Source organism: Limanda limanda, chromosome 3 (assembly GCF_963576545.1).
Source record: "Limanda limanda chromosome 3, fLimLim1.1, whole genome shotgun sequence".
Classification (NCBI taxonomy): domain Eukaryota; kingdom Metazoa; phylum Chordata; class Actinopteri; order Pleuronectiformes; family Pleuronectidae; genus Limanda; species Limanda limanda.
Genome location: NC_083638.1, coordinates 3,893,421 through 3,920,118, shown reverse-complemented (window position 1 = coordinate 3,920,118; position 26,698 = coordinate 3,893,421). Strand labels below are relative to the sequence as shown.

Here is a 26,698-nt window from a genome sequence, read left to right as displayed (position 1 = left end):
CCTCCAGGGAGAAGGTTATGATTTTGTCTGTGCAACAAATTAATTTCACAAGATTTGGTGAGGAACCCGTTCACTTTGGGTCTGGATCCAGATTTTCTTCTCACTTTCCTTAACGTTGCATTTTTTTGGAACCTTTTCCTCGATTCCTCAGAGAAAACAATTATGGATCTTGATGAAAATTTGAATCAGGAATCTTTAAGGGATCTGATATTTATGTGTTTGTGCAATTTGGTGCAGATCCAAATAAAAATCCAGCCGAACCAGAACGATAACATGAGAAATTACTGTTAAAAAAGCATAAAAATGCCCTGATGATAATAATAATAACAAGTTTATAAAGAGAGCACTTGACACAAAGTATGAAGTATTGCAAAACAAGTAAAAAATACAGAAGGACGTTTATGAATTAATGGTAAATATAATAACAAAAAATATTTGAAAAATGTGTTGTGTGTGGACAATAGAACTGAATGTGTTGAACAGGAAGCTGTGTCTCTTTCAAACTAAATCACAGCTGACAGGAGGTTTGAACACAATGTTGAACTCCAGCGAGGATCTTAAATAATAAACTGGGATCAGCAGGACGGGGATCAACATGCAGCGGGTGTGCAGGTGTTCACCGGCATGCAGGGGAGTTACATCACACATGTTGAGATACTTGTGTTTTACAGTTACTGTCTTAAAGCAACACTATGAAACCTTTATAACGAGCAGCTTCATTAAAATGTGTTTGATGGTTCAGTGACTGTGAAGGTGGAGAAACTTTCCTCCTTCGCTCCCGGAACGTCTCTGTTCTGTGTCACTCTGGTGAGTGGGTTCCATCTCCTGTGAGAGGAACTGACTCAGAGTCAGCTGAAGAGTGGAGCTGATTGTGGATCAGATAAAAAGACTCAGGAGTTATTAAAAACCAGAGTTTATCTCCAATATTCAGCAGGAAACTTTGAGAATATGAAGATGTCTAAATTCTTGGTGGATTTGTTACAGCTGCAGCTCTTCAGCATGAGGAAGCAGAGGATCATGGGTAATAACAACTTGTTAACCAACAACTAACTAACAACTTAACAAGTTACATAGTGTTGCTGTGAGACTTTACACACTTTAGTGCTTAGAGGAGTAAATTTGGGTATTTTCACACGTTTTATTGCCTCTTAACGACCCGGTAACGACTGCTGAGTCAGCGTTTTATGATCATACGCAGAGCTCTGTTTGCAAATGGGTGGGATACGAACAGCTGCTTTCCAAATGTGCACGTGGTTCTGTTTAATTCCCCTCGTATAGTTCACAATCTCCCTATCGATGTGCATGTTGCAGTAGATTCAGGAGAGGTTTCTCTTCTCAGACTGACCTTCCTCCTCTCAGACATGCAGAGTGCTGCTCTCTAAGCCCAGTTACCTGACAGAGGGCTCGGGGTCACCGGGCCCTGCCGGCGTAGAGCCTGCTTGAACTGAGCCACGCCCAGAACGACGTTTCTCAGCTTCATCCACAGGAAGTAACCTCCTCTGGTGCTGGACGGCCACGTGCTCTCCAACACGGCCTGCACGACGGGAGGAAAGACACAGTGAAGGAGTTAGAATGACCTCCATGCCCCCCCCCCCCCCCCCCCCCCCCGATCAACCAGTGCAGATCTGGTCTACGTCGATTATTTTCCAGGCTCATTTGACAATCCACGTGACCTTTAACCTTTGACACTCTGAAATCTAAATCGAAATCAATCTCTGAGTCCGAGGGACAACTGGTCAAAAGGTGAAGGAATTCCAGAAAGCAGCCGTGAGGTCGTGTTCAAGAGATCAAACGCACGTTTTGTGAGGCCGGCGTGACCTTTGACCTTTGACCGACCAGATCGAATCTGTTAATCCGTGAGTCTCGGTGAACATCTGCGCCAAATCTGAGACGATTCTCTTTAAACGTTGCTGAGATATGTTGTTCACAATGCAAACTATATTTGACAATATTTGCAGTTTTTCCTCGTCTCCAACTTGTGTTTTATGTAATTTTGGAGAGATTCCCTCAAGGCGTTCCAGAGGTGTTGGGTTCACAACAACAGGACGCACCACCTGGAAACGCTCACTGGCTTTCGCCGGTTACCTTGAAACTTCATTTTCTTGCAGACGTGTTAGATTCAGTTAATTTTGAATTCAAATTATTAAAGATTTGGGTGTTTTCTCCATTTCAGACATTGGAATATTATCATATTCGTCTGATAACTACAGAAAATCCCTGAAGACAAAGTGTCTGAATCTGGTGAAAACTGCAGCCGCGACGGTTTTAACGCGACATTTTGAAGTGACTGAACCGAAACTGACCCAATCTCTGTTTTCATTAAACTCAGAATGCATTTTTAATCAGAGCCGGTAAACCTCTGTGCAGATCCTCGGTCCCTCTCGGCGTCGGAGGCGGAACAGAAAAGCCGGCGCAGCTGTTGGTCGCCAAGTCACGTTCGACAGTCGCTGTCTGCTCCGAAAATAAACTCCACACGCCCCCTGAGAGCAGCTCACCGGTAATCCTCTGAAAAGCACCGGGTTCATTACACCGGCTGCTGCTGCTGAGGGGGGGGGTGGGGGGGGCTGGGAGGACCCGGACCAGGTGAACGTCCTGGAACCAGAGTCTGGGATTCTGTTCATGTGACTGACACACAGCGGTCTTCGTTAGACTCTATGTTTAATAGGTGAGAGCTCTAAGATGGACTTTTGTCAGCCTACAAACAATGAAAGTGATTTCCAGATTAAAAGCAATAAACACAAGAGCTGGTGACCTTGTTATATTTAAAGGCAAAGGATTTATGTTTGTGAACAGGTTCTGGGGACGGCACCGGCCCAAGTGAAGAAAGTTAAAGTATAAAGCTTCATTTAAACACATCACTGTCTCGCTGCTGCAGCTCCTCCTATCAGCCTCTGTCTGAAACACAATGTCAGGAGGACTCTTCTGTTCAGATTAGTTTCAAGTTTGTTTTATTGAGCTGCAGATTTATTTATTTAATTTCTTTAAATCTAGTTTCTTCTTCAGTAAGGCTTTATTTAAAACAAGTGCTCAGACTCATTTTATCTGTAACCAACCGATATCTGAATTTAACCTAAAGAAGCAACTCTTGGCGTTTGTGTTCAAGTCTTTTGCCTGAAAGATGAAACAACAACCCCCCCGAGGCGTCTCATCAGAGAAACCTTTACCGGGGCCTTGTCTCCTCCTCCCTCGTCACCTCATTTGGTTTTATTCTCCCCGTGTCCTCACATCAGGGACGCTCTGAGCTGATAACACAGTCTGGATTCATCCCGACAGCCGAGTGCGATGGTCACGGGACGCCACGCGACCTCGGGGACGGGAACTGCAAATGTCACCGATGTTTCTTTCTACCTGAGAGCCGAGCGTCCGCAGAGCGATCAGCGTGATAAAGAGTCTCCGCCTCTCGCCTGTCGAACGGGAGAGGAATGGATTTTGGCGACGAAGCAGCCGAGCACGGTGGTGTAATAATTCAGATGCAGTTATTTATGAGACTGGTGAGTATCGTGGATAAACCTCCGGGTCTGGAAACATTCTGATGTTGAATCTATCAAACAGCTTCTGAAGCTTTTTACAAATCAGTGGTGCGGCTTCACGTTTTAAGAAGATACATAAAACCCTAATTAATGCAATAAATACCCTCACTATAATAATTCAGAATAGTAAAGCAAATCGTGATATTGGTATTAACTTATTCAACGGCGAGTTTAGGATATCTCCTCATCTCTCCAACGTGAGCATAGGAACAGTTTGATTTGTACAACAGACAGTTCTCTCCAGACTGTATTGTTCTATATTGCTTCTCAGAGTTTGGTTGAGACTTTTCAAAGCCGTGGGTTTGTCACGTGTGTTTGTGAAACTCGCAGCAGAATCAGCTGAATATCCGCAGCAAACCCAAATCACGAACCCCCACACCCAGGCTGACGGCGCCCTGTGACACTCTGGAGTCCCAGAGCGGAGATAAATCAGAAGTGTCAGCAATTCCAGAGGCTGGTTGTCGGCCAGTTGCATCTGTGACCCACGCTGACTGTCAATGCAGCATCTCTGTTTGGAAGAGAGACTCAGGGTCGATGCAGGTCATTCGCCCAAATGACCAGATGTCTCTGGCCTGACGCTAACGTCCGTCCTGAGAGATCCACTCACAAGTGGACATCTCTTGGGTGAGCTTGTGTTCACATCTGGCGTTAAAATACGTCCTGAATGTGTCTCCTGTGACCACATCTCACTTCCTCTGTTCTGTATTCGAATAAACACGTACGTCATTGGTGTTATTTAACCAGTCAGCGTTCACAGATGCGTGATATTTCAGTTATCTTAGTATCTCAGCCATGGATGTTGTGTTTTCACCAATGTTCGTTTGTTTGATGGCAAGGTTACGCAAAAACTACCAGATGGATTATCAGGAAGCTTAGTGGAAGGTATGAGTCAGAGAAAGAACCATTTCAATGGCTGAACCCAGGATTATGTTTTACAGCAGGTCTGAATTGGGATCTCTAATGTTACACACTTTTGTGCAGATTCCCCACACACGTAATCACAACAGGCGTGTACCTTGTTGTAGTATCCGTACGTGATGGCGTTGGGATGGATTCCAGCCTTCTTCATCTCAAACAGGACCCTGACTGCCAGCACCGGCTGACCGTACTGTCCACAGAGCTGCATCAGCACCCGGTAACACACCTGGAGTCGTCGTACATTTAAATCACATTTAATTCAAAAACAACCCGAAGGTGCAAAATGTTTCGCAAAGTGTGACAGAAACTTGACTTGACCTCGTCGGGCGGCTGCAGCTTCTTGGCCTGCATCTTCCTGAGCACGTCGTAGGCCGTGCGCAGGGCCCTGACCTTGGAGTGACACACCTTCACGTACGCCGGCAGGCAGATGAACCACAAACCGTAGCAGTGACGGAGCAGACACTTGGACCACTGCTGGGGAATGGAGGAGTATTTCTTGGCGATCTTCTGGGACAATTTGATCTCCTGTGGGTGTGAAGAGGGAAGAAGGAAAGTTTTCTTTTTACGTAGGGTTTCGCAGATAAGTGTGAGAGTGACTGTCGATATCAAAGCTGCTGGAGCCGCTGTCTCCGTAACTCTAGAGAGAAATCTACTCGTCTCAACATCTCCTATCACTCTATTATTAAAACCACTGCAATAGGAACACAACTTGGTTTTCCTCACCTATATTTTGAATACGTGGAAATCAGTTTTGCTGGATTAAGTAGCAGTTGATGGTTTAGGTTTTAATTTCTGTGAGTTCGATTTTGCTTTGCTCGGATTCGAGTGCTTAGAGACAAAACACTTCAGGAATCGAACGTGCGACAGCGGTGAGTGACTGCGGCGCTGACCTGCTTGGTGCGTCTGAACATGGGGGCGGGGCTGGTGGGGCAGCTCTGTCTGGCAGCGAGGCGGGAGGCGGGGGTCCGCAGGCCCTCCATGGGGTCAAACAGGTCAAGACTCAACACTGGGAAACCATCGTACCTGATGAGAAACACACACACACACACACACACAAACACACACACACGTTAGTGAAAGCAGTCGCACGGTTTTACAACTCAAACATCTCTTGTTCTACTTCAACTCAAGAAGAATCCACCAGCCTCTGCAAAGGAAAAGTCATATTCCAGTAACATCTGAAATAAAATAATTCCTTCCAAGGTCACACTGATCATAAATATGGTTTTTACTGTAATTAGATTCAACGAGAGCCGATCAAAATTCTGGAAGGCTGCAGGTCATCATGGATTATTAGGGCAAGTTAATTGAGGTGTTTCTGAAAGAGCATCAACTACACAGAGCAAAACTCGACTGTGGAATCCAAAAACCACAGAGTCAGACCCACACAGTCATGTTCTTCACCTGAGTGAGGGAGCTGGACTCCTGCTGATCCTCATCATCACCTGCTACGACTGCGACTCAACGAATTTCCACTCAATTTATTATTTAGATTCTGTAATTCCCCCCCCTGCTGTTAAGTTACAGTCCTGTTTACGGCTCAGAAGAACAGGAAGTGTCTTCTTTCACATTTAAAACAGTAGCAGCCTGTTTAGAGATGGAATCATTGACTTATTAACACGTGATTCACTTTCTGTTCCGCTGTGAAGTCGTGGTTTGATAATAATAATAAACGTTTTATGTATTCCAACATTTGAGTGTAAAGATTATTTGTATGTACCTGTAGCAGAGCGGGTGCTCCTCCCCCTCGGGCAGGGGGGGCAGCTCTGGAGGTGTGATGAACACCGTGTGCTCACTGCGCTGGGATTCATCAAACTCCATCAGCCTGGACTCCTCCGGCTTCTCGCCGTCCCCCTGCAGAGCACACACACACAATCAAACACACAATCAAACACACACAGACACACAAGCAGAGATGTGTGGGTGGTGCTGCACAGCAGAGAGAACCAGGGAGTACGATTCATGGGACGTTGAATCCGGAATTTATGCCCAGTAATAAATGTTTCAGTGTTTGGCCTGACACCTTTTAAATAAACACTGTTTCCAAACCGTAAATTAGAATCAGCTTCGTATCCGTCACCCGGAGAGAAGGATTCCTACAGAATGTGTCTGGCAGAGCGGAGGGAGGACGACAGCAGGTGACCTAGATTCCCTTTCTCTTTACTCTCTCTTGTTTTTTATATTTATATATAATTAGTCTACCTCCCTGCAACCCGTCTCTATTACACACACGCACACAAAGCTGAAACTAGCCTAAACAATTTAGTTCTCCATCTTCCCTCATAGTCTCCTACAGTGAAAATATTATCTTTAATGTCACAAATCTATTCATACCAATCAAATCTTATATAAATATAATAAATAAGAGCCCGACCAAAACCAGGTTTGAATCATGTTAAAGAACTTTGACAGGGAAGCCACATGAAGAGGCCTTCAAACTAAAACACCTGCAAGAAGTGTCACTGTTTAAAGCTGTAAACTTAAATTAAATTAGATTTTCCATCATGATCCATTGAGACGCACATACATTTAGATTTATCATGAATCTCTCTTCTGAACAGTTATTCCTGTATTGTACATGATAAATTACTGTCTGGTTGAAATGTGATTCGGTTGTATTTTAAGAATTCCACAAGGAGGTCCTGCTTCACCCGTCAGTCTGTTTTTTTGTTTGTTTGTTTGTTTGTTTGTTTGTCAGCAAAAAGTACGGATGATTTCTATGAAACTTGGTGGTTGGATGGGTCATGAGCCAAAAAAACAACACAAACATTCTGGTTTGTGGATCCACACAAACATCTGGATCTAGTGAATTTAAATGTGGTTTCATAAGGGCTCTGTTGAGCGTTAGCGGAGGTATGCGCTCTACGGTTCTAGTTTTACATTCAATTTCCCCCCTTTACAGTTTGCTTTTTTACAGCTGTTAATTGATTCAATTACGTTTAATTTTGTGTGATTAGTTTCTGTTCCGTGTGGTTCCTCCGCTGGAGTTAATTAAATTTGTTGCTGCGATGAACTACTTTCCCTCGGGGATCAATACATGCTAACCTTATCTTTCTCTGTTTGACTGCTGTGTGCGTTTGTGTGCAGTACGACGTCTTTGTGACTTTCTCTCCGAGCAAATAATGAGATCCGGCCACAGATCACAGAGACTGCGAGAGATTCTGAAGCTGAAACATAGACAGGACGAGAAGACCCGGGGCCCCAGTGCAGGTCTGGGGCCACAGGAAGTAGAAGCTAGAATTCCCTTCCACTATGTCTTGTAATGGCATGTATTTCCCGTCTGTTTGATCATGATTGAATGACGATGTAACCTTTATCATGCTGCATCCTGTACTATTTGAATGTGTATTGACCTGATTAACATAGCCACTGTAACCTTAATTTCCACTGTAGCCACCAAATGGATTAGTCTGCTTCCTCTCTTTGATCCTGCCCTTCCTACAGAAACTGAATGTTTATTGGCCTGATTAACATACACTCTGTAACCTGATTTCCTCTAGACACAGCCCCTTACTACTGAATGCATTGCTCTGATTGCTAGACTAGGCATTGTTGTTTTGATGTGATTAAAGGATCTCAACCTGTCCTGTAACAGTCCCCTCCAGAGTGGGAGGGGTTAGCCGAATGTATAAAGAACTGAAATGTCTTCTATCTGGTGTGCATTACTACAACTAAACCCTGTGGTGTGCACCATGCTCTGAGCATTAAAGTGTGACAATACTGTAAGAGAGTTTTGAGTCTCGTTTCCTCGTTGGTAGTGGGATTATTGTGGAAATTGCCACGACAGTCTCCATTAGAGACAGAACACACACACACACACACAAACACACACAAGTGATCCAAGGACGGCCGAGTCTATTTCAGAGTCTGTTACAAATGTCACCTGTAAAAAACCAGTGACCCTCAGACGTGACTGGGGAAGCGAGTGGCTCGGTGGACTTTAAGACTGCAAACACACGAGATGCAACCTTCAGCAAACACATGTGATGGAGTAACACTGGGAGCTCGGGGGGGGTAAACCGCTGCCGGGGGAGCAGAGGTGACACACACACACTGTCACACTGAAGGATACCAGCCCGGAGGATGTTTCTAAAAACTCTTCATGCTCCGTTAGCGCCTCAGAAATCCCTGAAGCGTTGAAAGCCCTGACTCACTGGCACTCGTGAAAAAGTGTACAGCACAGGAAAAACTGCAGTCGAAGCAAATTCAGATATTCCCCCTGAAATAGTGGAAAACTATCATCTTCTAGGATAGTCACAGTATTTAATTTAAATTTGTTCCTTATAAATCAGACTCTGATGAGCGAGCGGGGAAATGAACACGACAGCTCAGGCTGAAGCCACCGGCTGGAGAATCGACTGGAGGTAAACTGCTTCCTTCAGATTCAAGGGCTACAAACACAGTACCTTTTCATTTGAATCAGACCTTTTCAAAATAAAATGATCTCTGAACACAGGAGGGTTTTGGATCTGTATCCGGTTTTTAATCCACGTCCAAACGAACACCTCTGAGAACACACAACACGCTTCAGGTGCGAAGAGATTGCTTGAATGTCTCATTTCCTACTAAACAGTTGTGTCATTGTAAAACACAGTAACACTTGTAATTATCTATGTTGTGTTGAAAACTGACGAATCAGGGAAGGCCAAGAGACCCAATCAGAAAGCTGCTGTGAGCGAAGTTGTTTCCAAACATCTCCGTCTCTGCCCTTTGAGACTAAAGTTCTCTGAAGTCGGCGTCATCTTTAACAGAATCTGTGTTTTCAAACAAAAATAAACTAGTATGGATGAGGCCTAACAGACACAAGTAGTTCCCTCTACATCTTATTTCAATTTCTAATGATCTTGTTGTTTGCTAGCATCCTGCACGAGGCACAAATCCCCAATGTGGAGACAAAAAGAACCCAGAATCGAAGAAGTAATAACAGACTCACCTTCCCTCCTTTGTCTGCACTCCGCTCTGAGTTGTACAGCTGCTCGCACGTGGAGGCGGGAGAGGAAAGAGACAAGAGACAGAAGAGGAGAAGGTGAAGCAACACAGGAGAGAGAAGAAGCTACCGTTACTGTTGGAGGAGGACGAAGAGAGAACAACAGAATCACTCCAGAAGGTTTTTGTAGGAAGCTTAATTCCACTGCATCAGAAAGAAAATATAAACGGCACAATTTAGGAACGACTTTAGCTCACCTTGTCCACGCAGTCGTCGAAGAACGCCAGGCTGGCGTCTTTGTCGCTGACGAAGGAACACTCCTCGATGAAGCGGATGAACATCTGGGTCTTGGTCATCAGCGAGTAGAACTTCTGGTGAGAGCGGTCGCGGCTTTTCAAGAAGCCTGAGGACACAGATGTTTAAACGTCAGCTCCTGAATAAATGACCAAACGTTTATTTAAGATATTCAAAATTGCTGAAAAATGATTGACAGGAGTGATTCACAGACTCCTTCCGAAGGTGTGTACAGAAACACTCCATTCTCCCACTCGCGGTGGACAATGACTGTGGACTATAGTGGATCTCATCCTGATGCTGGATCGTGGTCTTGCTGCTGGCCAGAGACTGTGATTGCAGCGGGACTGCCTGACACATAGTATTGAAAAATGTTTAGCCTAATGGATGCTGCTAAAAATCCTGAGGATGTTTTCTTACACCTGACATCTATTGCACTTCTGTCCGTCCTGAGAGAGGGATCCCTCACATGTGGCTCTCTCTGAGGTTTCTACATATTTTTACCTGTGAAAAGGGTTTTTAGTAGTTTTTCCTTACTCTTGTTGAGGGTTAAGGACAGAGGATGTCACACAATGTTGAAGCCCCATGAGACGAATTGTTATTTGTGAATGTGGGCTATACAAATAAAACTTGATTGATTGATTGATAAAGGCTCCATGTACAGCGTATACAACCTCCATTTGTCTGGTGCTGGATGATGCAGCAGCAGCCAAACACAATGTTATTAGTATAATGGTCTTTTTGGGATGAATAGCTTCCTTGATGGAAGCTGAAAGCAGTTTAACTGACTAATAAGCCGCTGCTGCTGCTGCTGCTGCTGTGGGACTGGAAGCAGGATGGATGGACACTGGCTCACGGCTCAGAGGTGGAAGCCAAACACTGAGAAACACTTCCTGCAGCTGATGAATATTTCACTCCTAAGCATTAGAGTCTATATAAAGACGAACGACGTGTCTGCACTTCCCACCTCTGTACAGAAATAAACCTGAGACATCCCAGGTACAAACACTACCATCATTTTTGAGCCGGAGTCTGAGCAACAGCGATCAGGAAATGGAAATCACCGTCATGATGTCCCACCTCATTTTCATAGCATTCAATAAAGAGTTAAACAGTTGTTTGTTTGTTTGTGTTGCTCCAAGCCAAACTGGGATTAGACGGGGATAACCGCTGCAACACCGTGCCGCCTGCTTCACGTATACTTTGACTTCTGGGGTTCATATCCCATGCGCTAACATGGAGGAGGCGAGGGTTGGGATCTGTAATGCAGTCTATGATCCGGACACTGATCTGCAGCCGGGACCATCGAGTCGGACCCTAACTCCTCTCAGCTCTTCATCTTATTTACAGACGGGACTCCGGACACAGACTCTCCCTGCATTTAATGAAGTTAAGGTGACGGACTGAGAGCTCTATAATTAGATATCGGAGGACACTTCTATTTTGGGAGGCAGCAAAACGATAACACATTCTGTATTTTATGCTGCTGTAGATTTGACATCCACCAGACGTATAGACTCCTCTCCTCAGCTGGAGGGTTGTGTAACGTCCTGTTTGCTGTATCGTGTAACTCACTCCGGACTCGACCTTGGCTGCAGCCGTCCTCCGGCCCCGGACGCAGAGGCCGGACTCGAGCCTCTGGAGGCTTCGTGGTCGCTGCTTTTTGCAAACTGACAGAACAGCCTTGAACCCCCGACCCCTGGCAAACGCTACGTAAACACTTTCTGTGTGTTTACTCAGAGGTGGAGATGGACACTTGTGAAAGCTCATGTTTTAAACAGCACCATCTGTTCCTCGAGTCTGACCAGCTGGAGAGAGGAAGGTGCTAGAGATGACACAGCATTTGTTTATATATTCATGGGCTCATTAGCTCTAATAATCCACTGTTACTGTACAACCGGGACTCGACCAGAGACCGGATCACGACCGATAAGAGGAGCAGACTACACTTTTGGGGATTACATCAGTTCACTGCTGGTCGATCAGGTCCTCAAACCAACACACTGGATCTAAAATACTCAGAATGTTATTGATCTGCTCGACACAAACAGCTTAACCTTACAAATCAATCCCTCAGATCAGACCTCAGATTATTTAAATAGACAAAAAAAACTCTGACGCTCTGGGTCCCAAGAACCTTGAATGAGACTGCGACTGATCTGAGAAACTGACTGAGGATAAAAACTAAATATAGCAATAAGCTTAAGCAATAAGAAACATCTGAATCAGTTTAAACAGGTTGTCTCCAAAAGATAAATCAGATTGAAGAGCTTTGGATTTGAATGGGAACTTTTCAACAGATTTTCCACCTGCTTTCTTCCGAGAGATCCCCGATCTTTTGTTTAAGGTTAAAGATGAACTTCCACATTTTTTTGAGTGCTGTCGGATCCAGAGAGAGGTGGCGGCTAAATCAAAACTTTCTGGTTCGAAATCCACGTGTTAGAAAAGCAACTACAAGACAATAATCTGATCCATATAGAAGAAAACTTGAATACATTACGGAGGAACTACAGCACCTGGGGGTAGAAGAAGCTGCCACTGCCGAGATTAAAGCGTCGCAGAGCATCAGGGACAATATGTGGCTGAGGAGTCGCTGTGTTTCCAACTTCCAACTTCAGTTTGTGAAAAATAACACAAACTTTTAAATTCACAGAAAAACGCTATATAACACACTTGCAGAAAAAAACTTCTCCTTTAGGTGAAGGCTCATTATCTGTTCGCCTCAGGGCATCTGTCAAATCGTGCCAAAGCGATACGATCATATTCAGTTTGAACGATGCTACACAAACATTTCCGTGAGCTTCTGAAGCCAAATGGATGAATTCCTCAACCACCACAGCAAAACAACTCAAATCCACCCGGCACAGATCAGCTCCACCGTCCTCAGGAGCGTGTGGTGGAGCAGCTGGCACCGCACACGTCAGACTACTGGTATTAAACCAGCAAAGCTTCAACCATCTGCAATCAATAAACACTTCGGTTGGAGCCATCATGGAGATTATTTTATTTCAGAGAGAAGAGAAATTGGCTCCTGACACTGCAGTGGATGGATGGCTGGTTTAAGGAGGCTTCGGAGGAAAAGGACAGATGGGTTCATCCGTCCTGTTTCCTCCGAGTCTCTAGAATCCTGCACAGGGAAAGAGGTTTATACTTCTGAATACCTTGTAGGTCAAAGAGCGAGCTGGCGTCTGTGGCTTTCTCGGACGGCGCCTGGGTGATGGGTCGCAGGAAGGACCGGTAGCCCTTCAAAATGGCCGCCATGAAGCGCAGGAAGGCTTCCTGGATCTCCAGCTCCAGCGTGTGAAGGCTCTTCCCACAGCTCAGCTCCGAGGAGTCGCTCATGCTCAGCTCCAGCAGCCCGTCGGGTCGCTGCTGACCTGGAGACACAGAGAACATTCATTCAGCATCTACTCAGTGCATATTAGCATCAACATTATCGTTCAATCGTTCCTTCAAACTGAGGCGGGTGCCGAAAATGTGCCATCGTTTGAATTCTGATGAAGTCATTACGATCGAAGTCTATTAGTGTGAAGAGTGGATCCGTGACTGTGTCGTCTCACTTGCTGAACTGCAACACAACCGAACGCTGGATATCACACACGATCTGTTTAGAGTTCTTCATATTTTAAAAGGTTTCCAGTTGAATATCGGAGATAAACTCTGGTTTTTAATACCTTCTGAGTCTTTTTAATTGATCTCAGTTCAGCTTCACTCTTCAACTTGCTGGAGCTGATTGTGACAGTTGAAGCCGTCTCTCTTGTCACAGGATATCGAACCCAGTGGGAATTAAGGAGAAATTAGTCATCATCAAGCTCATTTTGAAGCTGGTGTTCTAAGGTGAAACATTACATAGTGTTTATGACTAGTTTGGTGACCAAGGATTAGGATTACCCAGGATCTGTTTAGAGTTCTTTATATTTTAAAGGTTTCCTGCTGAATATTGAAGATAAACTCTGTTTTTTTAATAGCTTCTGATTGTGATAGTTGAAGCTGTGAGTCTCGGTCAGTTTTTTTCACAGGAGATCGAACCCAGTCACCGGAGTTACAGGCAACAGACGAAATTAGTCATCAAGCTCATTTTTAAGCTGGTGTTCTAAGGTGAAACATTACATAGTGTTGCTTCAAGTCCTGTTTGGTGAACGAGGATTAGGATTACGTCATCAGATTTAATAAACTGGAGTTTCTGAAGGTCTACGAGGTTTAAATGTCTCAAATTAAATCTCCGGCTGACGTATCAATATTCAGCACTTGTTGCGGCGACCGGGTGGATTTCTCACCTTCACTGAATCAGTAAATTGATTTATTCAATTTCTACCGCTCGTCGAGCAGCGGGTTGCGTGAGTGAGCTCAGAGAGTGAGCTGAGCGAGCAGCAGGGAAAGTTGACAATAACACAATGAGCCCGGAGCTGGAGGCAGACGGGTAATTGGGATATAAAGCTATGATGGGATTATTGCTGGTGTTCAGCTTCTGCTGATTGGATTGAATCCAGGACAAACTGGAAAGACAACAGAATCCCAAACTAATGATGATGAATGAAGTAGAACTCTGAGGATCTTAATTAGCCTCACATTCGCTTGTATTGATTACACAATGTGATTATACAGTCAAAGAAGTCATATATCCTGAAAATGAACATAAGTGTGTAAATACATGTTTTTAAATGGCGACTGACTCTTTTCTCATTCCAGTACACAAACCTGCAGACGACCACAACATGAAAAGTTGGCTCTCAGGTGTGCTACAGCATAAAGTAGAGCACCATTTCTGCTAAGCATTATTATTGGCTAGTTCCACAGAAGCAGCAGCCAGCCCCATAGAGCAGGGGGGTGAATGTGAGCTGCTCCTGTCCAGACTGGTAAAATGGATCCATTGCCTCTCATCTGTGGGTGGAAGCTCCTCCCAGTACGAGTTTTGATCAGTAAATATGTGTTTTTACAGTGCAGAGATTAGTGTGTTCACGCATTTGTCATATTTCACCACCGATCAGAGCTGTAGACGATAAATATACGTGACTACTGCAGAGTTATTGGACCTGGGAGCGATTTGCCTCCTTTCACACTGGAGACAAAAGCCGGATGTTCATAGCTGCTCGTGTTTTTTCTGGCCAGTGTGAAAGAACGAGGCTTTGACTCGATGTTCAGAAATCATTTCTTCAACCGAACACAGAATAAGACGAAAAAAACACAAATTTTAAACGTTTCCTGAAATATTTTTGTTTTTACCAGACACGCAGGATTGACCATGAAATGAAAACAACACAAATCAAACAACCGGCACATTTGTATGAAAACGTGTTCCGGTTGATTCCCCAGCCCAGGACTCACCGTCGAGCAGCTGCTGGTAGAGATTGCTCAGCACATTCATCAGGTTTTTACAGGCTTTCTTTGGCAGGATCTTCCATGTGAGCGCTCGCTTATCTTCATTGCTGAAAAAGCAGAGGCAGAGACACTGAGCTGCTGGGAGGCTGAGAGGCCTAAACCAACACGGACAGTGGTCGGACCGGCTCGGTGCAGACCACCCTCACGCTGTCTGGCTGCTAATGAGGCCAAAGAATGATGTGAACCATCGCTGGCCTCACCTGACATACCAGAAAATTGCATTGGCTTCAAACTAAAACAAGTCTGACACTGTAAAAATAAGAATTCCCACCAGGCTCCAGGAAATTGGCGTGACCTCTAAACTTAGAACTCCTGAACAGACACGAATGTGGTCTGGAAAAAAATATGTGAAAGGAAAACAATGTTGATCTTAAAGCTGGAAAGTGCTGAATGTTATATATGTGCGGCTCGCTGCCCTAAAGTTCAACCTTTCAAACGATCAAGTTCAGGCTTCATCATGGAGACAGATAATGTTTTCCAAATAAGCTAATGTCATAGATCTCACGCCTCATAGTTTCTCTAGATAACGAAAGCGATGGGAGGGTTTGTGTGATGCTCACTGGAAGATGGTGTTTGTGTCCAGGTCCACGCAGCTCACATCGGGCGGGGGGTCGTAGAGATCGAAGTAGCGAGAGTCCACTCCCACGATGAAAGGACAGGGGGCGCTCAGCACGTCGGCCAGCGCCAGGGGACACAGAGGAATATAGGGACAGGGCCAGTGGAACGGGAAGATCATCTGAGGAGCGGGAGAGAGAGAGAGAGAGAGAGAGAGAGAGAGAGAGAGAGAGAGAGAGAGAGAGAGAGAGAGAGAGAGAGAGAGAGAGAGCGTGAGGCCTTCACCGACCTGAGATGTTATCTGCTGCCGATGTATTTGTGTTGCCACAAAGGGGTAAACAGAATTCTATAGACACACAACATCTGCTTATTTTACACAACTCAAATAGGAAAACCATAAATTAAATCTATACAATTCTGTCCGGTCTGGTTATAACCAGTAATCAGAAAGACCACACCCACAAGAGGAATTACCAAACAAACAAAATCACTGAAAGAATTCATATATTAGTGTTAAAGAGACAACTGGATATAGATTAGTACAAGTTAAAAAAAGAAATTCAAAAAGAATGGCAGTAGAGCTTTGTATAGGATCATTCTAACACAGCAACTCATGCTACTATCACTATCAGAAATGAATAACTTCACTATTGGCAGTGCGGCAGGGCTGGTCCATTATGGAAAAAATCATAATCACGATTATTTTGGACAATATTGAAATCACAATTATTCAAACAATTATTTTTGAGTTTGAAAACATGATGCATTTATTAAGTATTTCTCTCAAAAAAAACACTTTCGAATTATAGTAGTTTTGAGATCGTTTGACCAATAATCGATATCACGATTAAAATTCGATTAATTGCACAGCCCTACAGTGCAGTTTGCTTAAATATTATATGCAAAAGAAAGAAATAGACAAAAGCAAAGGGCAGGGCAGCAGCCTGGTGGAGGTGAGCTCCTGGTTCGATGCAGTAACTTACAGACACCAGTGCTTCGGTGACACTGGTCAGCACGGCCGGTCGCAGCGAGTGCACCAGGATCTTGTGTTCGGTGACGGCGAACACCAGCAGCGTGATGGCGTTCTCGGCTCCGAGGTTTTGGAGCAGCGTGGAAAATCTGCCACCGCTGCAAATCGTTTTTAGATACAAATCTCCAGAAAACTCAGAATTTTGAGAAATATTGCAAATGAAATGTGTTTGTTGAGCACAGACACTTCTATGTGTGATTTGAGGCGGATCAGTGGCTGATGCGTGTGAACTCTCACCTGAGCGGTAAAGGAGAAGACACCGGCTGGCTCAGCATCAGGCTGTCGTGAGGGGAAAGCTGCAGAAAAGATGGAAAGTGAGATAAAAACCAACCAGGCAAAGAAAAGTACACCTACACTGAATAATTCAAATATTCAACTGTAGCGGAGGATCTAAATGTTGCCTCGGCTGCAGCCCTCAGGCATCCAAACACCTTCAGAGAACCACACGCATCACAAGGCAGACGATGACACATTATCAGTGCACTATTGTTACACAGACAAACAACAAATACCTTGTGAGCAAAACTCACCTGCACCAGGATGCGAGGCCTCTGAGACGAGGGGAAGGGAACTTTGTGCATGAAATGTGAGATGTGCCTGAGAGGGAGAAGAACAGGGAGGAGGTGAGGCCAGAAATAACTCCGGTGGGCGGCCGAGTCATCCATCAGCTCGCCCCTCTCGCGGACGGGCACGAGTTACGAGCAGCGGTGAAACACAAGAGGCATGAATCTCCTGGCACACATCACATGACCAGGATCAAGTCAAGTGAGTATCCTGGTTTCCACAACTTCACCCCGGTAGGGAAAATCCTCAGCTGAGGGTCATGGGTCTGTTATTTATGGGACTATTTTGTCACTGTCACCATTTATTATTTACTTTTTCTTTGGTTTCCCCAAATGTAGAGAAAAACAGAAAAAGTTAATTATACAGTGTAAAATTTTGAGTTTAGCCATATGCCCCCCCAAACCCTAAACCATATCGTAGACTCCTATATGCATGAATGTTATATTTCTGTCAACTTGAAATACTACAGACTGATTTATGCTCAACATTCGATACGAACACGTAAACAGATTTAAGTCTCCTGTCCATTTTTTGGGTTAATTTCGTCTGAAAGCTGACAGACACGGACCAAACAGAGCAGTACTACTGAAAATCGTGTGTGGGGGGGGGGCGTAGCTAAGTAGTTCGTGCGAAATGAATACAGGACACGAGGAAGACATGAAGAAGTGTGATTGAGGAGAGACTTTACGATTTGGTAAGAAACTACAAGCGTCTTTAAGTTGTTGCTTCACAGCTTCCTCCACCGTCGACATGTTTGCTGTTGTTAGAAACTCTCGACTCTTTATTGCCCTCTAGTGGATATATGGTTTAACAAGCACGGCAACGCGAAGAAAGCATGCGAGTATATGTTGGTTAAGGTTAGGGAGGAGGAGGAAGACGATGACTGAAAACAACAATTAAGTCCATGTTTGTGTATATATTCTGTTTTTTATGCCATTTTAGTTTTGTGTCATACATTAATTTCATTTTCAATTGATTTGCTTCTTAACAGCAGGAAGAATATATAAGATAATTTGGTCAACTTTTTATAACTGAGTAAAACGTGGAGTTAATCCCAGTGTCCAGTCATAAAGTGAGAAAAATGTTCTGTTTGAGACGGACACACAAACAGAATTTGTTTCATGTGTATGAACCTGAGCGATGACTCACTTCTCGATGGGCAGGGCATGAGGGCCGGAGATGGAGTAGCGATACAGGAATGTGAGGAACTTGCGAAAGGCGTCAAAGAAGGGCCAGTGAGAGAGAAGACAGATGCACTTGTTGGTGTGGACCAGGCGGGGGTCGGGGGTGTTGCCGCTGGGGTTCGGGGGGGCGGAGGAGGGCTCGGGGGGGTCCAGGCTCAGGAGGCCGAGCTGGGAGAGCTGCTGGTCGGTCAGGCACTCCTGTGGGAAGGGCTCGTAGAACTGGATGGCCGCACCGTACACCTGCAGCAGGAGACACGTCGGTTACACAACGGTTACACAACTCGTAAAGAGACACACTGCAGTGCTCTGTGGTTGTGTTTATGATGTGACACATGCTTTTAAACGAAGCATCTCTGTCGACCTGGGGGAGAAAGGTTCAGGTCGGAGGTCACATCTGCACCGGGGACCGACAGTTAACTCAACTTAGCAGCACCCAACTGCACACACTCACAATATAAGTCCACTTAATATGCCTAAAGTTTTCCATCAAGATAAATCAGTTATTCCCTTTGAAATCAGTAGAAATGTTAAATCTCTCAATTTAAATTTTTTCCTCCTTCCACCAAGTTTCCTGGAAATCTGTTCAGTAGCTTTTGTGTAATTCTGCTGACAAACAAACAAACAACCGGGGTTGAAAACATAACCTCATTGACAGAGGTTAATAATTTGCCAAATCAATCATTACCAACTTATATTTGAGCAAAGATGCCAGAGAATTCCTCGAAGTCCAAGCTGAAGTCTTAAAACCCAAAGATATTTAATTTAAAATGAGACAACACAAATAAAAGTAGGAAATATTTTGGCACCGAGCATCTGCAAGAGGCAAATGTATTTTTAATTGAATATTAATAATCAATCATCAAAACAGCTGCCAATGACACCCAGTTGTCTGCAGTAATGAAAAAACACACAGCCTCTTAACCACATTTACTTTAATACTGCTTTTGTATAACAATCATTTCCAGAAGCTTCTAGTCCGACAGACGACCCGGCCACTTTATAATGAAGAGGAGCAGACAGTTAAAAAACCTTCTAGTTCATCCCTGCACTCTAAATTAAATAGAAACAGTAATATGAATAGAAATAAAGAAAGTGTAGAGCTCTGGTGTTTCACCTTTATTCTACATCGATAGCGTGAGTTCCAAACCAGCAGCAGTGAGCTGAGTCAGTGTCAACATCAGGTCAAGTAACCCCCCCCCCCCCCCCCCTCTGCTTCCTGGAAACGTGAAACTTTGCTGATTCACGATCAGATTCAAAAAACAAACTTATCAGAAACATGAAAACACATCCATGTGATAAGAATCACTTAAAAAGAAACATAAATAATAGAAAACATGTATTTCTCGATGACTTTGACGTTCTAATTTGGTCCATGTCCATTCCACTAACTTGGAGGAGGCAGGGTTTTATGACCTTTACTGCAGCCAGCCACCAGGGGGTAATCACCTTTTAGGGGCTGTCATGTCATCCATCTTTATTCACTTAATCACATTTTTATCCAACCCACCGAACTGGGATATGATGTATAAATGAGGAAATACACGTCAGAGTAGAGCTGGGAAATTAACTGAAAATGTGGCGTCTCTCATGTCCGTTAATTCGGTGAATAAACTTTCCCCAAATCACAAACTGACTTCTCCAGAAAAAACCAACAACCCTCATTCAGTTTCTATCTTTTTCTTCTTCAGCCAATAAGCGCCTGCTAAAAAAAAAACAAAAACAAACAAAGCCTGGATGTGGAGACGCAAGGTTTTTTCTACAGACAAAAGCGACGTGCAGGCCTGACCCACTTTCCCTGGTGGCATCCAGAGCTTTGTGGTTTTCCCGTTCCACGCTGTGGTGGTGTCAGCTGCACAGACGGCAGTTACAGTCGCTTGATGAGGTCGAACGCTCTCTGCCAGACTCTCAGAGCTGCTGCTGCTGCTGCTACAGACGTGTGTGTTCGTAGTGAAGCTGCAGAGATCCTCCTCCGTCTTACCTTCTCTCCAGAGGATCCGGTGAGGACGAAGGTGGAGAAAACCGGGAGGGAGTATTTGGTGTTCGCCGGCCAGCACTCGATGGTGGCGCCCATGGGAAGGCAGAAGAGAGGGACCGACTCCGGCAGCGGGAATGACTCATAGTCCTCCTCTGGATATCTGCTGAATAAACCTGGAAGGAAATTAAAGAAACAAACAAACAAACTGGCTCAATTAAGGGAGATGCTAAGTGCAGCTTCCCCCCACTGTGATTACCTATTAACAGCTAATCCCGATTCAGAACTGTCTTTCTAACGAGCTCAGAATGAAACAAGACAAGTTCGGTTTCTCTAAGTCACGATGATTCTGTGCGACTTCATCGACTCAGCGGTTTCAACGGCTCGGGAATAAGAAACCAGTGCTGGGTAATGAGGCCTTGAGGTGATTAGTCACTGTCACTGGACACAAACAACAAACAATGAAGTGGAGATTACATTTTTGCTCACTCTGGGCAACTTCTAAATCTGGCTCGGAGATGATGCAACACAAGCAACACTAACTAGCAGACACACAAACAGCGACAGTTTGTGTTGTTTTTAAACACGCTCTGCCACACAAGTTACAAACCCGCAAACTGTCAAACTACGAATCATCAAACGCTCCTCAGATGTCCTCATTCTGAAACTCCGAGGGTGAAGCAACAAGCAAAGAGGGCAAGTGCCCCCCCCCCCGAGAACAACTTACTACACTAGTCTACAGTCACAACAATTGTGTGTGGACCCACCGTGAAGTCTAGGTTTGGTGATATACAGCAGACTGCAGACACTACGGTTGGAAATCCCTTGACACAAACTTTTTGCCAAAGGTTTCGAGTAGGGCTGGGCAAGTTAACTAGTTAATTACGAGTTAACTCATCACTTATTTAACTCAACTAATTATTTTATCTCGCATTAACTCAGGTTTGATTATTTATTGTTTTATTGTGAAAGTCAGGCTTTTATTTTGTGAAAGTCTGTTGCTGACTGCTGCGGAACCGGAAAAAAGAAAATAATTGGCGGATAAACAACCATGGATAAGGGTACGGAGCTTTTACATGGCCATTTTCATTTTAAAGTTCTTCCAGACGGCGGAGTCGACAGAACCAAAGTAATTTGTAACCACTGCCAAGGTGAATTTTCTTATCACCGGAGCACTTCCTGTCTAAAATATCACCTGAATGCAAAACACACAGTTGATATCAGCAAATCACTCAACGAAACAGCGAGTGGAGCGAGGCTTCGGCAGACTACGTTAGACGCAGGGAGGAGTATAGATTTTTCATAACGAAGAGGATAACATTAATGCCCTGGCAGTGGCATTGAGCTTTAACTTTGTATTTGCTTTGATAACATTGTTAAGTTGAGATTTACACTGAATATTTTATTTAACTGCTACTGTATTAAATGCTGATGTTAAAAGTGTTTGCACAACAAATGTTATGGCACTTTCGTTCATATGGCAGAACATTGAAAATAAAATTGCGCTATACACTACTATTTAATTCATTATTGGATTTTGCGTGTACAAATGCGATTAATCGTGATTAATCAGGGAAATCATGCGATTAATCGCGATTAAAACTTTTAATCGTTGCCCAGCCCTAGTTTCGAGATGTTAGCAGTTTGGTTGAAGACCAGAATGTGTTTCACCAGGAGAAACCCCCAAGGAACTTTTGTTGGCAAATTGCAAAACTCTCCAGCGATGGTGGAGGAGGTTTTTCACCTTAAACTTGACCTGTTCACTTCTATTTAAGTGTATGTGCAGTGGGAACTTTGTTTCTAAACTTTGATAATAAGAGAATAATTCTTCGTAGCTATATTCTAGACCCGTTGTGGAAATAAACAGAAACTGCTGTGTCATGTAGTTAGCTTTTTGGATATTTCTTCTGTCAGGCCATAAATCTCTTGAATAAATAGTATAATCCACAATCTGTACAAACAAACACAAACACACACACACACACACACACCAATGACTGTGCAACATTCACAAATATTCAGGTTTCACTCTTGTTGCATATTAGATATTAAGTTATACCACTGCAGAGTGCATACTGATGTGATTTCAGTCTCTTGAGGTTTCTAAACACTTCAGTTTGTTTCTTCTCCTTTCCTACAAAAACCAGGGATTCATCCACAAAAAGCAGCTTTGCTTTTTCCAGTTCTGTATCAAACTCCTTCATCCGCCTGGAGACAAAGACAGATGTGGCAAATCACATCTGTTTCCAAAACGTTAAAGCTTGATGCATGCTGCATGTTTCCTGGGCAGGCAATTTTTGAAAACAAACTAGATTTCTCTGAGCTGACTCATCCGAAGCATTAGAGAGAAACAGATAGAATCTCTCCACTCACAGTCTGCTGCTTATTCAAGCCGATCTGAGTCGACTGCAGCCGCTGAGCCGACGTGCGATCACACAGTCGACTGGCAGAGTGTCTCTAAAGCCAAATGGATTTAATGTGAAATAATCCTTCATAGATACGGCAACCATTTAAACCCTTTAAAAGAGGAAAAACAAAAAGGCGTGCAGAGGCTTATCCCATTATTCCAAATCTGAGGCATCAACATGCTTCAACAAGCCTGAACATGTGAGCACAGCTGCAGCAGCAGACTCTCCTCTGGAGACGCTGCTGCAGGAGGACGGCTCTGACACACGAGGCTGGATGCCCTTCACACTAATCTCTTCAGATACATGTTTGGATGGAAAGTATTCACAGACGACACGTTACTTGACATCTTGAATCAGCAGGAACAGGAGGAAAACATCAGGATGTGTTGAGTTTGATGAGTTCAGGGATTTACCTGCTTTGTAGGCAATCATGTTGGTTTTGGCCACAGACTTCTTGTAACACAGGTAAACAGACGAGCCCCACTAACAAAGAAAAGAGCAGAGAGGAGAACGTTATCGTACAATTGCGACCCCATGAAGAGTCGCTGCAATACTTTTAAAACATCCATAAAGTTTTACTGTCCTCTGACACCAAATCTTCACTTTCCCAGTCAGTGAACTCTGTGATAAGGTTCTGTACGATTATACTTTACCTCCGCAGCGTCAGACTCAATGATCATTTGGGTGCAGCTCTACTGCTAATAATCTAAAATCATCGAAGTACTTCTTATGTCTATGAACAAGTGAAACAGATGGTGACGCCTGTGAGAACGCTATGATGCAACAGTGATTGCAACGTGGACATTTGTGTAGGTTTGTTGTAGCAGCGGTACCAAGTCTCACCATGCTGCTGTTGAGATTCTTCTCCACCTTACAGAAGGTGTGCGGCGGCGACTCCCCCTTGCTGGGGACGATGATGCAGATGTCTGTGACGGCCAGGGCGGCGTGCGGCTGGCTCTCGGGCGCCCGGCGGTACGTGACGTAGATGCGCTGAGAGGAGTTGCCGCTGATGTTGGCCGGGCGACCGGTGGGCGTGGTCTGGATGAGGTGGCAGCCCTGCTTCAGGCGCTCCTTCCACTCAAACAGCACCCTGGGGAGAGGAGGCAGGAGTCAGCCAGGGATCGAGTCGTTCCCAGTGTGATCACCGGGTTAGAACTAATGAACACAATGTGCAGCCATGATCTCACTGGGCCAATTAGGTGGAGCCCCGGATTTCATTGTAACTTTAGGCATTTATCCCAGTTTTTACAGAAAAGAGCTGATTCAGCCAAATGTCTGCTTCGGACCCGATGACCTGGAAAGCAACATTTTTATGAAATGTCGGATTTTTCCAAAACGCTGCAGCTTCCCTTTCTTTTAAAAGGACAATACTTTAAACTTGAGCACAGTTTGACCTAAATTCACAATTAGTATCATTGCTCGATCAAAGTTTAGATTACAACTAATTACCTTCACCAAGGAGGTTATGTTTTAGTTTCTGTTCGTCTTTCTGTTGCTGAGCAGGATTACACAAAACTACAGGACTGATTTACACAAAACATGTTGGAAGGATGCGTCGGGAAAGAATCCATCGAACTTTGCTGCAGATCCAGGAATCTTGTTTCTCTTCCTCTGCAGTGTTTCCTGCAGGATTCATATCATGTACAGTGGGAGCAGGGTTGCAACTGAACGTGCATGAACGTTGCTCAGTGAGAGAGACAGCTTCACTTTTCGTGTTCGTGCACAACTGCAGCTGAAACTCCGACGTCTGACTGTGTGCGATAACGCTAACAGCTTCCTGGACGATAGCGTGAGTGAGAGCACACAGCTACACGAATGCATCAACGGAGCAAAACACCAAGTTAAAGATCTCCGGTGTGATTATTGAGGGAAAAAAACATGTTTTCGGTTCATTATGAAAGTGCACACATTACATTATGACACACGTTAGAACATGGCGAGCCGTCACAGTCTGGATATTTAATGGGAAATGCTCCTTTGAAATGGCGAGATGGGGAATTAGCCTTCGCGGAGGTGCGTGCGCTAAGAGCCTCTTTCTTGTTCACAACTATAATAGATATTGTCGTGTTTAAGAAGTGTTTCCAAAACAATTTGTTGCCGTTAGATAAATATCGTGGCCTCGTGACATTGAAATCTGATTCACATTAAACCCAAAAAATACTGATTGTTAAAAGATTTGAATATATTGTTCACAGCATATGAGACAATACCTTATTAGTCGCTAGTGCTTAAATAAATCAGCTGCTATTTGCTGTGTGGGACAGTTCAGTGAAAACACATTAACCCAGTGCAATTAGACACAAGGGGACACTCACACACAGCACTTAGAGGACAAGTGCTCAGAGGCATAATCGCAGCAGTAATTTTAAACACCCGTCTTTGTGCTTCCACCACGCACTTTTCATCCATTACGATTTCAAGTGGGTCCTCGACAGGCGTTTTGTGGCTGAAAAGAGGACAGAATTTAAAGTGGTCCAATGTGGGATTGTCTGTTTTTTCCATTTCAGCACAGGGGACGATGCTGCTTCTCTCACATCAGGACCGAACACTGAGAGCACGTCTCTCTCTGCTGCTATGTTTTGTAAATAAGACGTTTTCTCTTACCCCAGTAGATGTAAAAGCAGGTTTTTAAAAGTTACCTTCAGGGAGTAAGAGCAGACGTTCTACTTCACACAGATAATGTTGATATGTAATGTGTTCGGTTATTGTAAAAGCCATCAGCTACTGAAAGATGTTTCAGCATTAGGGTTAATTACCCTCTATTAATCTCTCCTTAAGACACATTTATATTAGTTTCTCACTTTAATAACCTCCTCAGGACTCGGTGTCTGAACTCACCTTGAGGTCTTTATCTTGGCTCTGATCTTAGCGGCTATTTTAATCATCATCTCTGCTGAGGAAGTTAAAGTTTCATTGCTGTTTTTTCAACACGCAGGAGAACGAAAAAACTGCAGAACCGATTTTTATTGAAACTCTGTGAAAGAAAGAACGCATTAAGGTTTTGAGTGGATTCAATTAAGGGGGCGGATTTTTAATATCACTTTCTTTAATAGTGTGAGACATTTTTGCAAATTTCCCACCGAATAATAATCCAAGAAACGTAGTCTGCTTATATCTATGAGCGGGTGAAGTTTGGTGCAGATCCAGACGATGGGCAATGAAGTATTTTAGAATCGTGATCTTACAAAAAAGGGCTAAAAACCTTAAAGAACTACACAAAGTGCAGCTGAGACGATGAAGATTGAGGATTTGTGTCCATGCTATGGTTCTGATCTCAATCTTTGCTTAATGCAATATGGTGATAAATCTGTTCAGGTGGAGGAATACGCTCCTCTCTCCTCTCGTGTGCCTTCAATTCTTCGATGTTATCTTGTAAAGCACAGATACATGTAGCTTTAATCTGTGAAAGGTGCAACGTAAAAATAAGATTACCGTTAATAAAGTTTTATTATTGAAAGCTCTGCAATTTACTGATTGAAACACTGGAGGTGCCAACGCTGAATTAAGCCAACTTAATATCAATATGGCCGCTGTTCACAGATAATAATACTTTTCCATCCTGCAGCAGAAATTCACAATCCTGGCAATGAGTCAAAATGGATATGATGATCATTGGCTACACCTGCACATAACACAAAGACACACACACACACAGACACACACACTCAGCTTCCCATTAGTCCTGCCAGAGTGTGGGCAGTGCAGCCCCTCAGGACGGTATCAGCACACAGAAGCTGCTGATACCGTCCTGAGCAGAAAGCCTGTGTCAGTGTCTGATAAGAGCTCTACTCTGTGGTGTCAGAGGTCCGTGTTCGCCTCCTTAGCTTTGTCACCACCTTCCTCGGCCGGGCTGAAGTGTGAGAGGACTGAACAAACAGCAGCGAGTTCACACACTTCAGGAGACGTTGCCGAGGACGACACCTGCAGCGGCGACTCA

At 44.1% G+C, this 26,698-nt stretch overlaps 1 protein-coding gene across 1 annotated transcript in view; it reads right to left on the bottom strand.

The window, feature by feature from the left end:
* Positions 1 to 26,698, bottom strand: part of LOC132998923 (C-myc promoter-binding protein-like) — a 66,874-nt gene that overhangs the window by 18,447 nt on the left and 21,729 nt on the right. Inside the window, exons 3-19 of the mRNA XM_061068670.1 lie at positions 23,605 to 23,851; positions 23,175 to 23,244; positions 20,360 to 20,529; positions 18,347 to 18,621; positions 17,164 to 17,230; positions 16,871 to 16,929; positions 16,587 to 16,731; positions 15,609 to 15,784; positions 14,995 to 15,095; positions 12,831 to 13,046; positions 9,633 to 9,778; positions 9,382 to 9,420; positions 6,169 to 6,302; positions 5,339 to 5,471; positions 4,767 to 4,973; positions 4,546 to 4,674; positions 1,393 to 1,534 (exon numbers count right to left, since the gene is read on the bottom strand). Of these exons, the coding sequence (XP_060924653.1) occupies positions 1,393 to 1,534; positions 4,546 to 4,674; positions 4,767 to 4,973; positions 5,339 to 5,471; positions 6,169 to 6,302; positions 9,382 to 9,420; positions 9,633 to 9,778; positions 12,831 to 13,046; positions 14,995 to 15,095; positions 15,609 to 15,784; positions 16,587 to 16,731; positions 16,871 to 16,929; positions 17,164 to 17,230; positions 18,347 to 18,621; positions 20,360 to 20,529; positions 23,175 to 23,244; positions 23,605 to 23,851 (2,456 nt within the window). The remainder of the gene's footprint in view (positions 1 to 1,392; positions 1,535 to 4,545; positions 4,675 to 4,766; positions 4,974 to 5,338; positions 5,472 to 6,168; positions 6,303 to 9,381; positions 9,421 to 9,632; positions 9,779 to 12,830; positions 13,047 to 14,994; positions 15,096 to 15,608; positions 15,785 to 16,586; positions 16,732 to 16,870; positions 16,930 to 17,163; positions 17,231 to 18,346; positions 18,622 to 20,359; positions 20,530 to 23,174; positions 23,245 to 23,604; positions 23,852 to 26,698) is intronic.